The sequence below is a fragment of the Stigmatopora argus genome, chromosome 6 (assembly GCF_051989625.1).
Source record: "Stigmatopora argus isolate UIUO_Sarg chromosome 6, RoL_Sarg_1.0, whole genome shotgun sequence".
Lineage (NCBI taxonomy): Eukaryota > Metazoa > Chordata > Actinopteri > Syngnathiformes > Syngnathidae > Stigmatopora > Stigmatopora argus.
The window spans coordinates 18,660,002-18,678,596 of NC_135392.1; the positions used below are offsets into that span (position 1 = coordinate 18,660,002).

An 18,595-nucleotide genomic window follows, 5' to 3' on the forward strand; every position below is an offset into this window, starting at 1 on the left:
CACAAATAAATTCTATGTTCCTAAAATGCAATTTCCCCCCCCCATGAAATATATAATACTTGTAATAAAAGCATTTTCACTTTTTACAACAAAAAATGTAGGGCATTTTACGTCTTATCAGAAACCAGAAAATCATGTCATAACTTTATACTGATCTTTAATTTAACTGGTTTGGTACCAATATTCTTCAGTGATAGAAGGATTTTAATCATCAAATGTGATAGAAAATGGGGAAAAACACATTTTGCAACATTTTATTTGGGATCTTTATTTGATACAGTTACGCCAGTGTTACAGTAAACACACACACAGGCTGAAGGTAGTAAATACCAATACAAGTTTTCCCACTAGTCTAATATTCATAGAGAAGAATAAATTATACCATGATAGTATATACACACACATGCCAAACAGAAAGAGGAGCATCTCAGAAAACAACTAAACAAGTTAATTCAGCTCATCCGGGCAATAAGACGCTTTAAATATCCAAAAGTTTTTTGAGAGATTTAGAAATGAGATTGATACACTAAAGACAACTCTAATTTTTTTTCTTCTTCTTTTTTTTGTATTTATTTATTTTTTAAATTATCCACAAGTTCACAGGAGAAGCAGGTGATTCAGTGCGTACGAATCTCACGCCACTCTTTTGCCTATTTTCTTTTTTCAGCAAAGGTGCGTATAAATGAAAATGCTCAGAGCTCTCTAACCCGCATGTAAAAAGATCTGTCTGATCCGCCAAGTATTATGGTCAGAGTCCATCCAGAGCAGTTTTTGGTCCTCTCACTTCACCAAATCACCAGGGAAATTCATTAATTCCAAAGTGTTTACAGATTCTTCTTCCCGAAGAGGGATTCAAGTGTGTTAAATACAAAAAGTCCAACAAAACCAATAGAAAACCACCAGACAGTCAAGAGGAAAGGTTGAGTTTTGTTTTAGTGCAAAACATACATTTTACAAACAAACAGAGACTGTACACATTTGAAAAGTTTGATGGAAAAAAAGAGGAAATGACACGTGTGGGGGCAAACAGGTGGTCCTGGATGGTATCAGATGAATGCTTTTGTGTAGTCTGTCAACCTGGAAGCATAAAGACGCAACCAGAAATTTAACTTAATGTAATAAAATTTTATTTTTCCAAAAATCTAAATTGTTCTTTTCAAAATATGACTTTAGTTGCCTCTTTTTAAATCGCTGTTCCTTTTTAATTGATGAAGCACAAATTAACATTTAAACTGAAGTAAAAACACCCTTCAATTTTTGAAGACTCAACTTTATTCAATTAAATTGCAACAGAAAAAAATCTTCCTCAAAATCCAATTTTAGCCATTTCTTTTACTGTTGCAATTTTTTTCGATTGTTATGATAATTTTTATTTTTTTTAATGAGGAGTTAGTTGTGGTGTCACAAGAATAAAATGGATATTACAGAAATATAATCACATAGGAAGGTTTAATATTAGTTTAAAATTGTGCTTTTTAAAAAAAAATCATAAAGTAATATTTTTGATTCTTCTAAATGACCTTTTGTGGCTGATGTTACAATTTACTTTAATAATACGTACATAACTTTATTTTCATTATATTAAGTCATTAGTCCTAAATTTGAGTAAATTGCACATGATAAACGCAAATGCCGAACATGTAATGGAGTTGTAATTAAGAACCAATCCCAAATTTTCCCCCTAAAAATGGGCTATAAAATTGGAATGTTATTAAAAAAAACTTTTTAATCTTAAGTACTACAAGAAATATTGTATACATTTCTTGAATTAGTCAACTTCATCCTTGTCAATGATTAAATAGTAAAATTGGATTAAACTTTATTGGATTCTTGTGAATTAAAACTTTATTCTCATCCCATACAATGATGACCCTTTTCCAAAAGTGCTAATTTTAAAAGTTCTGTCATGTTTCCCTTGTGCACTTCTTTAGTGTACGCAGGGTTGGAACCATTCTAGATTCTTTTTTTTCTTCTTTTTTTGGGGGGGAATGTCTTGGAAGGAATGCTTGTTTTGCTTGAAGCCAAGTGAAGGCGCGTAATTTTATATTTGTGTGATTTAATAAGTTTTTCACATTGGCAGATGGGATTTGGCGTTATGTCATTTGGCTTCTGTATTTTCAGACAAAATACATTAGTTTCATGAATCTGTTTTCCCCAAACAAAACCCCCCTTCCCAATGGACCGTGGCTGGGGATGGCATAGAGGTTGGAAGGTAGGGTGGGGGTAGGGGCTTTGGGCAGCCAAAAAAACTGCTTAAAATTCCCTGCAGAATCGCTCCAGCCAGAGTTCCCACAGAGTGGCCAAGTGGTTTTGGAATGTCAAGATGAATATGAAAGCGGGAAGGTCAAATCGCTCGTCCCCCTCCTCTCACTCACATTAAAAAAAATGGAACTCTGGGCGAAGAAAAGCAGTTTCAGGAAGAAAAAAAACACTATTCCTGCTTGTCATGGAATCAAAGAACAACATATTAACAACAACAATAATATTAACAATATGAAAAAAGGAGGGAAAGTAGTTGAAATGATATTATTAACTACTAACAACATCAAAGTCAAAGTGGCTCCAAAGTGTTCATCCGCTAGCAAGTGGCCCTTGGGGGTCTGCCGGGGAAAAAGTTGGCACTTCAGTAGGCCTGACCCGTCTCCACCTGCAGCAGTCCCAGCACAGCCGAGTGGTCGCCAAGCTTCATCCTCCTCTGGGTGGACAAACTGACGTTCTTAGCCAGATAGTCTACGGCAGCTAACAAGAAACAAAAAACAGTCAATTCAGCTTGAAAAGGGACCCCAGGAGTGTACAAAGTGGCTTATTTCAGAAAAAACATCAATATTAGGTTTAAAGCCACTAATTGTGTTGCACTTCACAGAACTGACTTCAAGAATTTCCATTTCTTTTTGTCATATGAAGTAACATTTTCTACCATGTTTTATTTTGGCTTACTTAAAAGGATGATTTATTTTTGCCATAAATTAAATTAAATGAATTGGTAGCGAGTAAATAGTTTATCACAAAAGCTTGGATAAGTTGTAAATCTGATTTATTTGATTTAAATGATTATTTTTAGGAAAATCTTGTCAAATATTAAATCTGTACATATTAAAAAACTATTTTTAGTAAATTCATTCCTCTTCCATGTGGTATATATTTATACACACACACACACACACACTATATATATACATACACATATATATATATATATATATATATATATATATATATATATATATATATATATATATATATATATATATATATATATATATATATATATATATATATATATATATATATAAACTTCTCCACCGACCATTTGCAGCTTGGTAGAGTCTCTGTGCTGTCACTCAACTACCAAAACCCCAACCCCACCCTAGTCTAACCTCTCCATCCTTGAGTGTGGGTGCCAGTCTTCATTACACTTGGTATCTATGATTTCATGCCCTCCACACTCTACACAACCAATCATTTTCAGCATCTGACGGCGGCTCTCCTTCTATTCATTAGCCATCCAGTGCGCTCAATCAGCATCTTAATTAACCCGGCATCAACTCAAATCCGCTGTAGCTGCCATCTGCTTGACGTTGTGTGATGCAACGGCTGAAAGTGAAAGAGGTCTTCCGGTGAATACAAACAAATCGTGGTTGAGGAAGTGTTCTCTGTTTTACCTTGGTAAAGGACAGCGACAGAATCGGTCATTTACGCTAATCTAATAAGGCTAACTCTTTCCTGCCCCGGGGTTATACTAGTGTGAGTGTGATGAAGGCGAGAGGAAGAGGTGGGCAAGAGGACATCATGGCCCGCGGGGGCTTGCCGCTGTTTGAAGTGGCCCTCTATGCTCTTTCTCATACAAGTGGAAAGGACTAAGGAGCATGATGGTGTTTTGGAAGGAAGGGGGGCAAACAAGGGGTTTCTTTATCAAGAGCACGTGTCTGATCTAAGGTGCAAAGGTCAAGAGGTCTCTGCTCTTTCGGGTTTTTGTTTTTTACTATAACAGTTTTGTTGAAAACATGTTGCTAAGATTACGTGCTTATTTCTTCCCCACTTACAATATTATATTTACCTTGTTTTTTATTTTAGAATGAAGTGCAGCTGATTCATTCAATATTTTGTATTGCTTATCATGACTGCATTCAGACCGGTCGCATCATGCCAGTAGCTAAATGCAGTGTTATGTTCGCATTGGGCGGCCCGGTGCGCGAGTGGTTAGGGTAGAGGTGGGCAAACCATTCCACAAAGCACCGCAGTGGGTGTGGGTATTCATTCCAACCCATAGAGAGTACCTTTTCACCAATCTGGTGTCCTACAAGTGCAATCAGGTGCTTCTTGTTTTCTGCAGAAATCTATCTAAACTGTCTGTGCTGGATTGGTTGGAACGGAAACCTGCACCAGAGCGGCCATCGAGGACCGGTTTGCCCATCCCTGGGTTAGGACGTCAGCCCTACAGTTCTGAGATTGAGGAGTTGGATCCCAGGTCTGGATCTTCCTGTGGGGAGTTTGCATGTTCTTGCGTGGGATTTGCCCAGGTACTCCGGTTTCCTCCCACATTCCAAAAACATGCATGCTGGACTAGTCGAACACTAAATTGCCCCTAGGTATGACTATGAGTGCGAATGGTTGCCTGTCTCCTTGTGCACTGTGATTGGCTGGCCATGAATGGCGCCCGTAGTTAGTTGGGATAGGATCCAGCACTGCCCGCGACCCTTGTGACGATAAGCGGTACGGAAAATGAATTAAACTTTGTATAGCCGTTGGAGATGCAGTTTTCGATGATAAGGATGGTTTGCCATGAGTCGCGCTCGCAAGCTGAGCTGAATTCTGAAACTCAAGTCCTTTCATGTTACGTACTTCCTTGAACTGGACATTTTCATGTCTTTACGTGCCCCCTTCAGAGCCTACCATGCATGTTTTTGGGATGTGGAAGAAAACCAGAGGACCTGGAGAAAACCCAGTCAAAGTCCGGGAAAGAATGCAAACTCCACTCCGGAAGGTCGGAATCCACCGGGCATTGATACCCTCGATCTCAGGAAATTGTTCAGAAGATGTGAAAATCACTGGGCCACTCCATTATAAATCCATTCATAAATTCCTACAATGTTAGTAAAAAAAACCTAAAAGAATGAAATTAAATGAAATTAAAAAATGAATACATTCATTCATTATTCGTGTTGCTGGGGTGCAGCAGCCTATCCCAGCTAACTACAGGCCCCAGGTGGGGGACACCTTGACTTGGTGTCCAGCCAATCGCAGGGCACCAAGAGACAGACAACCATTCACACTGACACTCATACCTAGAGGCAAGTTAGAATTTATCGGGAGTCCCGGGAGAAAATCCACACAGACCAGGCAGAACATGCAAACTCCATACAGAAAGTTCTGAACCTGGTATTGAACCCTCGATTCAGAACTGTGAGAACAACGCTCTAACCACTTGGCCACCAAATGAAATTAAAATAAAAAATACACACTGGTGATAGCCCCAAGTAGCATTTTAAAGTTGTGTATTTTTCTTTATAGTATTTAATTGGCTGTGAATGTTTTAGTGCCATTGATGGCGCTAGACATCGAATTCCTTCTGACTGGGAAGGGCACATGAGAAAAGTTCATTCATCCTCCACAGTCAAAAGAGATTGGATGCGGGGGCTGAGAAAAAGAACATTCATATCATTTATGAATTCAAACGGTTAAACTAAAAGAACAAATCAAACACGACCACTCACTTTGGCCGTATTGGCTATACTGGTAGCCTGCGGTGACGGGGTCCACGCTGTAGCTGGTAGCGCTGTAGGTGGGGGGGCAGTAGGACTGCGAAGAGGCTAGGCTGTCCACGCCCTTAATGGGGTCCGATCGCTGGCTGCAGCTAGCCGAGATGGGGTTGGAGGCATCCAGGCTTCCGTGCAACGGGGAGATGGAGAAGTCGTGTTGCTGCTGTGAGGCGACCGCACTCCCGTTGCTCAGGATACTCATCACCTGAGGACAAGGAAAGAAAACCAAGATCAAAAACATGTTTTCGCACAGTTCTTTTCTATTGTGGCTGAAGCTGTCATCAAGATATTTCATGTTTGGAGAAGTTTGCACCGTATTTTATGAGGGCTAAACTTATAATTCTACACTTTTTGCTTAAAGTGCTTTTTTCGATTCCCAAAAACCTAAATGAAAGCTTTGTTACATTTAAACCACAATTGCTTTTAGAGATGGAATGTAATGAATGACATTTTCTGTCGTTGTTGTAAATTTATTTTTGTGTGTGTCATAGCTTTGTGTCAATAATTCAACCATTATTCAGCTTTGTTGGATTCAATTTTACTCATTTAGATTTGAACCTTTTCATGCACAAATTATATTTCATTCATTTGCAACTCTTTTTTCCTTATCTCGGTTGTGGACTACACCCAGGACTGGTCACCAGTCAGTCATATGGCACATATAGTGAAAGACAACCATTTGTACTCACAATCATGATACCACTGAGTGGGAATCGATCCCACGCTGTCTGCGTCAAAGTCAGGCGAATTAACCACTACCCCATTGGGTGGCAGGAAATATGTGTGTTTCATTCATTCATGTATCTTCCTTACCCTTGTTAAGTGTTGCAGGGGTTGCTGGAGTTTAGCCCAGCTGACTTCGGGCTAAAGGCAGACTAAATCCTAGATCAGGTTGGGCAGACTAAATCCTAGATCAGGGTGGGCAAACTACAAACTATTCCAGAAAGGGCCACAGTGGGTGGGGGTTTTCGTTCCAACTTCCAATCTGGAATTTTAGAAGTGCAATCAGTGGATTGCAGTGAGGTGCTTCTTGTTTCAGCAGAAACCTCATTGGTTGAACTGTTTGTGTTGGATCAGTTGGAACAAAATCCTGCACCCACAGCAGCCCTCGAGGATCAGTTTGCCCACCTCTGTCCTAGACCCAGTGAGCCGTAGAGCACACAGAAAGACCATTCACACTCACAATCATACGGTCACCAGCGGGAATTGAGCCTGTGCCTTCCTACACGGAATTCCAGCGAGTGAACCACTACACCATCAGGCGGCTATATTTATTACCGTAAATATTTTTTATAACATTTATGTAGGACAGGCTATTCAAGCTTGGAAACCCACAGGATCAATATTTTGCTCCCCGCATTTGACATAAAAATTTAACATTTACAATGGGCAATAAAAATAAAATGAATGAATTAATTCCATTTTTATAATAAATAAATGAATTAATAAATAACATATTTTCTCATATTCACTTTTGCAGTGACAAAGTACAATATCCGGTTGAATATTTTGAGTATGATGATTTCTCCAAACTTTGTTGAAATGTAATTTTAACTAAACAAAAAAACTTTTTAATAAGATTGTGGTGAATTTCTTGCATTTTGAGCGGCTCATCTTTTCCTCAAGAATGTGTCGGTGGTGACGAGGGGTTTGAAGGAAACAAGAGAGTCTGTTTCCATTAGCTGGCACTGTCACTAAGTGTTCTGCTGAGGGAAACCAGGGTCCCAGGGCGATAATAGCTATGCCACCCGTGCCAGACGACCCACGTTCTGAGGCAAAAGCACCAGCCTGCGGCACAACAAGCGCCAAGGGAGTCCCTAATCCCTCGCCCCAGAGCCCGCCACCTCATGAATAGTAATGGCTTGGAACTCGTAAATGATCCCTTCAGATCCCTGCGTGGAATCGAAGAGGCCCACTGATACTGGAGGTTAGGGCTGGGCCCCGCTATATGACTGTGTGCGCATTACTCCCACTGCATAAAGCTTCCAATTCAATATTCTAGATTATTGTAATAGCTTGTGACATTCGCCAGAGGAAGCACTCGGAATGTGTTCAAACAGAAGAGATTATGTTGAGTTGTGCTGCACTCTCAAGCACGTTTGGAAAGAGACAAAAAGGATCGTAAAATAATGTATAGGATGGAATTATTTAAAAAATAGCAGAGATGCAAAAGCGCAAAATTACCCAAAAATTGCCTGACTTATTAGTCAATAACCTCCTGATGGTCTACTCTAGTGGTTCACTCTCCTGATTTTGGTTCGGTGCAGGCAGGTACGGGCTCGATTCCCACTTGTGGCAGTATGATTGTGAGTGTGACCAGTCGTTTGTCCCTTCGGCTGACTGGGGACCACTCTAAGGTGTAGTCTGCCTTTCGTCCCCAGTCAGCTGGGAAAGGCTCCGCCAATTCCTGCAACTCTTGTGAGGATGTGCAGTACGAAAGATGAATGAATGGATGAATATTATACAACATAGGCATAGGGATTGTTCAAGATATTGATGCAAATAGTTGCAACAGTACTTTAAGGGAATAAACACATCTTTCCACCCATTACCAACACCACCTGTCCTCAAGACGGTGGCACGGTGCTGGTGCCAACAATCATTTGCACCCATAATCACACGTCACAATTAAAATAAATCATAAACAATAAAAGCAATGCTTAAAACAAGAGAATATTTGAAATACACTAAAAATACCAACAAAAGAACAAAACAAAAAAATGACGTTTGTATCCAAGATATGGTCAATAAGCAATAAATAATTGAGACGATTAAACATTTTTTTCAATCAATGAAATGTATTTAAGTTTATGACATAATAAACAGTCATTCATTCATTCACTAGGGTCACAGGGGGTGCTGGAACCTATCTCAGCTGACTTCGGGCCAGAGGCGGGGGACTCCTTGAATGGGTGGCCAGCCAATCGCAGGGCACAAGTAGACAAACAATCTTTCATGTTCACACTCATACCTAGGTGCATTTTAGATTGTTCAATCAGCCTACCATGCATATTATTGGAATGTGGGAGAAACCCGGAGTACCCAGAGAAAACCCATGCAGGCCCAGGGAGAAAATGCAAACTCCAAACTTCACACAGGTGGACCGACCTGGATTTGAACCCAGGACCCCAGAGCTGTGAGGCCGACATGCTTACCACTCAAGCCTCCGGGCCGCCCACATAATAATTGAATCAAATTAGAAAAATTGTCAGGTGAACATTTCATATCATCCAATTAAAATGTGTTAATGAGCAAGGTGAGTTGAAGTGTGTTTGGATTAATATGTAAAAAAAAAATAACAACACATTTTAGGTGATATTTAAGTCATAGACACCTATAAAATAAATGCAAAAGTGCAAAATAAACTAAGAAGAAAAAAAAAGATGGTCAATAGGCCAAGTTATAAAATATAATAAAAATATCAAAAGGGATTGGCGGCCCGGTGGGTGAGTGGTTAGCGCGTCGGCTTCACAGCTCTGGGCTCCTGGATTAAAATCATGCCTACCATGTATGTTTTTGGAATTTGGGAGCAAATCAGAGTACCCAGAGGAAACCCATGCAGGCCAGGGAGAACATGCAAATGCCACACAGGTGGACCAACCTGGATTTGAACCTAGGACCCCAGAGCTATGAGGCCGACACGCCAACCACTCATCCGCCGGGCTGCCCGGGAGACAGCTGGGATTGGCTCCAGCACCCCTTGCGACCCAAATGAGGATAAAGCGGTCCAAAAACCAAATGAATGAATATCAAAAGAGATAAATTCCCAACAACAAACAATGTATGGTAAAATGACAATACTATAAATAATGAGTGGCAGCCACCAATAGTGTAGTGGGAGGTGGTGGGCAGGGGAGGGTGGGGTGTTTAAAACAGAAATAGAGGGCAAAAAGCAGAAATGATGTCTCACACATGCTTCCCTCCTATAGCGCGCAGGCATCCTGTCAACATCAGGTTCATGTTGAGTTTGGCTACGCTAGGCTGACCTATGGCCCCTCGGCTGCTAAACCAATTAGGGCCTCACAGAGGCTCTTGCCACACGCACACACATCTGTGTGCGAGCAGGGGAGGAATGGAGCATTTCCTCAATTCATCATATCCTTTGGAACTTTTTCAACTTGCGCTGCGTTCATTTCCATGTGTTCATCTAATCCGCGAGCAATGTGTCGCACCCTTGAGTGCGAGCTTGACATGGAAGAAGAGTCCATGAGCTGCAGGGAGAGTCCATTTTAGCTTTTAATTGAAGCTCGATTGCATCGCTCCCCCTGATGAAGCGCAATGGCCAACAATCGCTGCAATTAATATTCACGCCCATAAAAGTTCTTCAAAAGAAAATGGATGGCTTATCTCCGGAACTGACTGCCGTCGCACATTTTTCTTCTATTTTAGCGAATCACGATGGGTCAGACAGTGCCGTCAGTGCTTCTCCCCCCCAAAAAATGTTGCCTTTAATCGTTTCATTTTTGCTGAAACAGCAAAGATGAGCACTTTTTAGAGGACCCTTTGTGTAACGTTTTGATAAAAATACTAATAAAGGAGAATGTTATTATGCTATAAAGGATTTCCAGCAAGAAGTATGGCATAGTTGCCACATTGTTGATTATGAGCACATTCATTCATTCATCTTCCTTACCACGCACCCTCAAAAGGGTCACGGGGGTTGCTGGAGCCGGTACTCGGACGTTTGGTCGCCGGACTTTTGGTCGCCGGATGTTTGGTCGCCCGGAAGGTTATTGATAATTACCATTTAAAATTGTTGCTCAAATTCCCTAAATACAAACTGCGAATTATTATTTTGTCATACTTAATGCCCTATTAATTATTAGGCTAAAGAAAAGCTCCAAATTTCCCGTACTTTTATTGTGTTTTGTTGGAGAACTTGTTAAGACCCTGACTGACGTCCCTTCCTAAAGGAGACAACCCATATGCATACACGCTCTTATACACTCACACGTCCGCTCAGTGAAACTGCTCAGGGCCATTGTTGGCTTTGATTGATGCGTAGACCGTGTTGTTTTACCTTGTTTTGTCACCGGACTTTTGGTCGCCGGATTTTTGGTCGCCGGACGTTTGGTCGCCGGACGTTTGGTCGCCGGACGTTTGGTCGCCGGACGTTTGGTCGCCGGTTGTTTGGGTCCGGGCGACCAAACGTCCGGCGACCAAGCGTTCGGCGACCAAGAGTCCGGCGACCAAACGTACTCTCACTGCTGGAACCTAACCCAGCTGACCACGGGTGAAATGCAGACTACCATAAGGCACTTTTTTCAAATCATGTCCATAAAAAACTGACATTTGGTTCTTGAAAACAACATTAAAAACTTAACTTAAAGGGCATTTTAAATTAATTTCTGGTAAAATATTGAGTTTAGATTTGGAATGTTTTATTAATAGGCGGTGTATATTAGAGAAAAGTTTGAATTAAAAAGAAAAAACGGATTTATTTTTCATCTAAATATGTTCATGAAACCCCCAATCTTTTTTCCTCTTCCTTAGCCACTCATTTTTTTATTGTTGGTTAGTGTGACTGCTGCTTGGGGAGATAATGCGAGCCAGGACTTTAGTTTAAAGGACAATGCTCCGGGCTGTTCCCTATAGCTCCCCCAACCTCCTCCCTCTCTACAGATAGATTACTTTAAAAATAATAACAAAAAAGTAATTAATTCTCTCAAGTTGTGAGCCTAGTAGCCTGCGGAGCATTGTAAATTGATACAATGTGCATCCTTTTAGATAAATAAATAGCGTACTTGAGGCACATAAAGCGTTCCTTTCATAACTCCTGTCTTATGTGGACAACACTCACATTTTTTTTGTCTGTGCTAATGTTTGACGAGTTTCTCTTTGTGCATTGCTTGCTGTTGTTGTGTTTGAATTAATGTAAGATTAAGTCTTGTATTAATTCAGTTTAAAATAAATATTTAGGCTGACATTTTTAGTTTTTAGAACGCTTGCAGTCATGTTTGTTAAAAAAGGGAAAGTGGATGTCATGTACAAGGTGTGGAGAAGGAGGGCAGAGGTATCGGGACGCAACCCATTGGCTGCCATTGACGGAGCAAGACGTCTAATCCATTTTGGCTGGGTGGAAAAAACGTTCATTCATTGCACTGAACGATGAGCAAGCCAGGCTTCCCAGTTTGAAATAATTGGATTTATGACCATCAACACATGTAATGAGTTAAAAACTACAGGGAAAATTTCTACTTAAGAGCTTTGTGTGTATTTCTATTTATTCATTCATTCTAATTTTATTCAGTTTATTTTTCTAACATTGCATTAATCTATGAAGATGTTCATAATGACAAAAATCTTTTTTTTAAAATTATAAATAAATATATAGGCAGCCCAGCGCCTGAGTGATTAGCACGTCGGCCTCGCAGCTCTGGGGTCCTGGGTTCAAATCCAGGTCGGTCCACCAGTATAGATGTATCCCTGTTCCCCGCGGGGCTGCGTGGGTTTTCTACGGGTACTCCGGTTTCCTCCCAAAAACATGCATGGTAGGCTGATTGGACACTCTAAATTGCCCCTAGGTATGGGTGTGAGTGTGCATGATTGTCCGTCTTCTCGTCACCTGCGATCTGTTGGCCACCGATTCAGGGTGCCCCCGCACCCCCCCGCTTCTAGCCCAAAGTCAGCTGGGATAGGCGTATAAAGCGGTTCAGAAAGTGAATAAATGAAAAAATAAATATATACAAATGAATAATACTACCGTTGACCCTCATTAAACAAGCACCTCATCACAAGGTTTTATGATACGAACATCGTCATGAGAAAAAAATAGTCTGACTCTGCAAGCAAATTTTCACCATATGAGCAAAGGTTGAAATCCAGAAAAGCCTTGCTCTCGCTTGCCAATCAATCTGTGTGCTTAGGTATCCCGCCAGGTGGGCTGCGACCTTTCTCTTTCGCTTTGAGACTCCAAGTGTCTCGGCATCCCACTAGGTGGCATAGAAGCATCTCACTTCAACAGAATACCTCATCTGCCCACCTGCCGCCCATCCGTTGTCTCTGGTGATAGAATTTTACATCGAAGTGCTTTCAAATCATTTGTGCTTACAGGTGACCATGAATCATGGTAAGTGGCTGTATATAAATAAACTTTTTATACTTCCAATTTCCATTTCAAATGATTTAGCCTTGAAAATGACGACTTGAGTTGTTATTATTTTGGGATGATATTAGGGGTTATGCGTAAGCATTCACAAGAATTCAGATTTTTTTTTTTTAAATTGCGAAAATACACTAATGATACGAGGACAACCACATTATAAACTTCAGCCTGAATCGGATTGTGTTAGTATCATAAAGGCTGTCATTTTTACAATTACATCATAATATACTCATATTTCTATTTGCTGCCACTAATGCAGTATTAAGTCCAGTGTTAAGGTAAGTGCTAAAATGTACATTTATTGTAATGACCAAAAATAGTCACTTGCCCTGGAAAGTATTTAAGGTCCTATGTGTCAATTTTTAAAAAGCTGTCGACTGTCTCTGAAAAGCATAAATGTGAAAGTGAAAGTTGCCATATTTATATTTCCAGATTCATACAACTGCACCAGCCTGTGTGCAAAAAGAGTTGAAATGTGGAAGCAAATAGAAGGACATTTGTAGTGCTCGTGATATGTCTGTCTTGATAATGAAAAAGAGATACACGACGGAAAAACTATTTTCAACTTGACAAAAGGAATGGAGAATGAAAATGGGAAACAGTCAAATGATGGCACAAGTGCTCGAGAAGAGAAAGCAATATTGAAATGGAAAAACTTGGAGAATTTTGGAGTGGAATTTGTTGCATACCCACCATTTGAAATACCTGCAGCAATGTGTGTGAAAATAGGAGAGAAAAGATCAGACCTGTCAATCTCGTCCAATTGCTCCCCTAATGATTGCAATTCCCCTTCTTAAGTGAGAATAAACTGTACAAATGCAACGCGGCACATATTTACTCAATCTGGCGCACTTGAAAGTCTAAAATTTTCCCCAAGGTGACTGATTGGGCACTAGCCCAATCAGTCGGTGCGCTTTTTTTATGCACTAAATTCAAGATTCTTTAGATGTCGCTGTTTGACGCTGACAGCTTGACTGTCTAAGAACATTGCTTACTGACGCGCTATATTTATATATTGAAAAGGTGGACGTATGAAAGGATAATGTGCGTGGGCATATCATGCTTAAAGCATGTAACAGTCGATGATGACGTTTTCGTCCGCTACTAGGACCAAGACGATCCGGATTAGAGGCAAAATGGGTAAAACGAGATCGGTTCTACAAAAAAATAAACTACTTTTTTTAACATTGTTTTGTCCCGTACAAAAGTGGTTATACACCGCGCACAATTTGAAATGATCAAAAATGTATAAAATACGGGAAAAACGTATTAGTTGACAGGTATGGGAGATGCAAAGGCATATAGTAGAAGGAAGGCAGGGGTGCTGGAGACGTGAACAGACTGTGATCTTGAAAAGGAGACATGCAGTAACACGATTTCAAATATAATTCTGGAGTAAAATCTTCAGCTTTCCCTCCCAATCTAACACCTGCAGCAGTGTTTATAAAAAGGAAAGAGGAAATGTGAAGGTCCATGGGAAGTGGTGCTCAAGATCTGAATAGAAAGTGATATTGAAAAGAAAGCCATGAATTAATGTAGTTTAAAATTGATTTAGACAAGCAAATCTAGTTTTTCTGAGAACTTACAGTAAGTGTTGAAAAGATGGGGGAGTGGAAATACAGATCGAACTTATAAGAGGAAGGCACAAGTATTTGAAATACATAGCAGAGGAAATGCTAAATGGGAAATTTGCAATAAAATTGGTTAAAGGAGAATTCTGAAGTAAAATTGCCAACTTATCTTTTAGTTCAGACACATGAAGGTCTAATACAGAACAGGCTGTGCAAGGAAGTTCATCAATGTTTGCGGGACTTTCTCTGCTATACTGTGGACAACAACGTACACAGACACACACACACCTATATATGTATGTATATATATATATATATATATATATATATATATATATATATATATATATATATATATATACACATATACATATATATATATATATATATATATATATATATATATATATATATATATATATATATATATGTATATATATATATATATATATATATATATATATATATATATATATATATGTATATATGTATACATATGTATGTATGTATGTAATATGATATATATCAGTGGCGGGCCGTCAGGGCCTTCAAGGCCTTCTCTGCTGGCCTAAAAAATATCTGAATCATATATTATATTTTGTCCATCAATACTTCTTAAATAATTCAAAATTGTCTGTTAGCTTCCTTTCATTGCTTTTCCCCCTGGGTGCACTGCTTCCAGATGTGTGTTTTCATATTGAAGCATTTAACCAATCACATTTTAGCCATTATTTGTTGCCAGGGTCAGAAATCTGCTTCAAGGCCTTCACAATCAGTTCTGCAGGCTCTGCTGCATTAAACAAGCGTCGATAAGACTGTTGCTTTAACCAATCAGATTTCGAGTTGGCAACACCACAATGCCTTGTCGCAGGCGTAGGGATATGTCATTGCCTTCTCGCAGGCATAGGGATACGTCATCGCTTTCACCAACAATGATTGGCTAGTGATTGGCTGTATCTGGAGCGAGCTGCAGAAGCAAATACATTGTTGTGCTGATTTAAAGCGATTTTCAAGACGGACTATGCCAGAAATACAAATGGACAGGCTCGACTTTCAGCATTAGCTTCGATGGCGATTGAAAAGGAAGGAAGAAAGAAAGGAGGATGGATATTGTGTACAGTTAAAAAGGATTTTTGGTGAGTAAAATATGGCTATATTCCTAAATAATATTTCAATTGTGGGCCAAGTTCTGATATCTGAAAAGCTCCAGTGTTTGTATTTAATCACTAAATGCTGCCAGGAAGTGGATTTTTCCCCATTTTAGTGCAATTTTTGCCGTTTCGCCATTGACGTCCATCGCTGTCTTTTCCCGGGGAAATCACCCCCCTGGCCCGGTTGTAATGTCTGAAAAGCTCCAGTATTTGTATTTAATCAATAAATGCTGCTAGAAAATGGATTTTACCCCATTTTAGTGCATTTTTTGCCGTTTCGCGTATGGACGTATATGGACGTATCGACGTTCATCGCTGTCTTTAAAAGCTCCAGTATTTGTATTTAATCAATAAATGCTGTTTTCGGCTGGATTTTACCCCATTTTCAGGCAATGTTTGCCGGTACGCCATTGACGTTCATCGCTGTCTTTTCCTGGGAAAATCCCCCCCCCCCTGCCCCGGTTGTAATGTCTGATAAGCTCCAGTATTAAATCCTGCTAGGAAGTGGATTTTACCTCATTTTTGTGCATTGATTTATTGATTATTTTTTATGTGTCGCAGCTGTTGCTGCAGTTTTTATAGCCATAAAATAGTTTTTTAGGATTGGATTGATTCGTTGAAGGCGCTACGAGAAAATGCACGGACCGCCACTGATATATGTATATATATATATATATATATATATATATATACATATACATACATATACATATATATATATACATATATACATATATATATATATATATATATATATATATATATATATATATATATGTGTATATATATATAAAAAATAAATAAAAAAGAGATTGCAAATGCAAAGGCAGAAGAGGGGCAGAGGTGCTCAAAAGATGAAGTGGGAATAATAGAATAATATTGGAAGAGAGATGTGTATTAATAGTGTTAAAAATACAATTCAGCATCTTTTTGAACACCTGCAGCTGTGTGTGTGGAAAAACGACATTGGAAATGTAATGGTATATTGAAGAAGGGCAGGGGTGCTGGAGACGTGAATAGAAGTCATATTGAGTACGAAGGAAGTGGAGTCCTTTAGGTGGGGGTGAAGTACAAAGACTCCTGTAGGACTGTGCTTGCCCGAGGGCTCGCCTGCCTGGAGAGCTGATAGCGAGAGCCCCTCTGTTCCATCCAACACAGCCACAGTTCCACAAATACTCTTAATCTGCGCAAGACTGGATTAGTTCCTCTGTCACTGATAGCTGCGGCGCTCTGCCCAAATGAAATGGCCCCGAGATGTACCTTTAAGTTAGGGAGAGGTCAAAAGGGCCAGACGGGTGGTGGGGGAATAAAATAAGCACTACGAAAATGTCTGCAAGTAATCTGAACGCTGCAGAATGTAGCATCTTAGCAGATTTGCCGATAGCCTGACAGAAAGCGATTACTTGAGATCCGCGTGGATGACACTTGAATTGCAGATCAATATTTGGAAGGGTCCGTCCTCAGGCTGCGATTATAGCAATTGCTCATCTTGGAAGTGTCTGACTTTGACAAGTGGACGAGGAACTATTCTAGATGCATGAACCCAGTTGGGAAAAGGGACATTATGGAGTATGATGGCTTGTGAAACTCTGAATGCCTTGCTATCGTCTTTTATTTGCTATTTCAACATTAGTAAACCTTTTTGGTAGATATCTGTCATGTAAGCATAATCAATGCTAAAAGGACAGAAGACACCTTGATCATGACCAGTAAGGAGAAACAAGTGAAAAGATACTTCCTTTCTTAATAAAACCCAATATTTCCCTGGCAAAATTACTTTTTGTCAGATGATTTTAAATGTCAGTACTATTCCCATCAAACAAATGTAAATATCACAGATTGTCCTGCCTACTAGTCACACTTCTCTGTTGTACGCGTGAGCTTTAATGGGGCCAAGAAGTGAAGCGGGCTTTGTCTGAGTCTCATACGGAGAGAGGAAAAAAAAGTCTCCATTAGCGTTGTAATTTTTCGTGTTTAAACATTATTTTCCTCAATATGATTTGCACGCTTAAATACATTGTGTGACCATCTTCCAGATGAAGGTTATTTGTCCTAGTTGTTGTATATTGTTTTAAATACTTAATATGTTTTTGTGAAGATTGGTGGCGGTATGAATGTGAGTGCGGGTGGTTGTTTGTTTCTCTGTGGGCCCTACCGCTGCCTGGCGACCAGTCTAGGGTGTAGTCTGGCTTCAGCCTGAAGTCAGCCGGGATAGGCTCTGACAACCCTTACAAGGATGTGCGGTACGGAAGATGAATGAATAAAAGGATCAAAGGATTACAGAAAAGCAGAGTATTTACTTTATTATGTTTTGAAATGCATTTTTCACTAACTTGAGTAATATTTTCAATATTTTAATCCACGATCACTCGGTTAATACAGATGAAGAATGTATTGATCTTTAGAAATCATCACATATATTTCTAATACTTGCACGTGTGCAAAGTATCTTGGAATCAACTCCTCCCCAAAGCAAGCCTGCCAATTTCACATGAGATGAGGAGGCGATCCCAATGGGCAGCCGAGCCCCTCATCTGAGCAGACAAAATGACTATTTAAAAATAACAGCGATTGCATAAATTGAATTAAAGCGTTTTGGTAACGGTGGAGGTGGCGCAGTGCATGGGGGGCAGCGACTGTGGCAGGCAGCAGATGATGGGCTTTGGCCCACATGCCACTGCCTTAATTGGCTGTGGCGCATTAATAACAAGTGAAAAGTGTCTTCCACAAGGAATGAGAGGTACTGGCATAGTGGTGACGGTGGGGGTCCCGGAGGGTTCTTTGAAGAATGTGGTGTTGGGGTGGGGTGCTAATTGTGTTCAATTAAGTGGCTGATTGGCACTGACAGAAAGTGGGCACTGACACGGGAGGCGCCGTTGAGGACGATTAGCAGCCGCTGGAACAAGCTGTCACTCTTCCCAACGCCTTTCCTGTGCATACCACCTCTTGCCCCACCGCTTTTCACCTCTTCTCACCAACCATCTTGACCAAAAATCAGGCAAATTCTAA

The 18,595-nt window shown here is 40.1% G+C and overlaps 1 protein-coding gene across 4 annotated transcripts in view; it reads right to left on the reverse strand.

The window, feature by feature from the left end:
- Positions 1-246: 246 nt before the first annotated feature.
- The window catches only part of pax7a (paired box 7a), an 85,500-nt gene continuing 67,151 nt past the window's right edge, over positions 247-18,595 (reverse strand). For all 4 annotated transcript variants that reach the window (XM_077603108.1, XM_077603106.1, XM_077603107.1 and 1 more), the window contains 2 exons: positions 5,715-5,964; positions 247-2,739 (listed from right to left, as the gene is read on the reverse strand). In XM_077603108.1, coding sequence (XP_077459234.1) covers positions 2,624-2,739; positions 5,715-5,964 — 366 coding nt within the window. In that variant the 3' untranslated portion in view covers positions 247-2,623. The remainder of the gene's footprint in view (positions 2,740-5,714; positions 5,965-18,595) is intronic.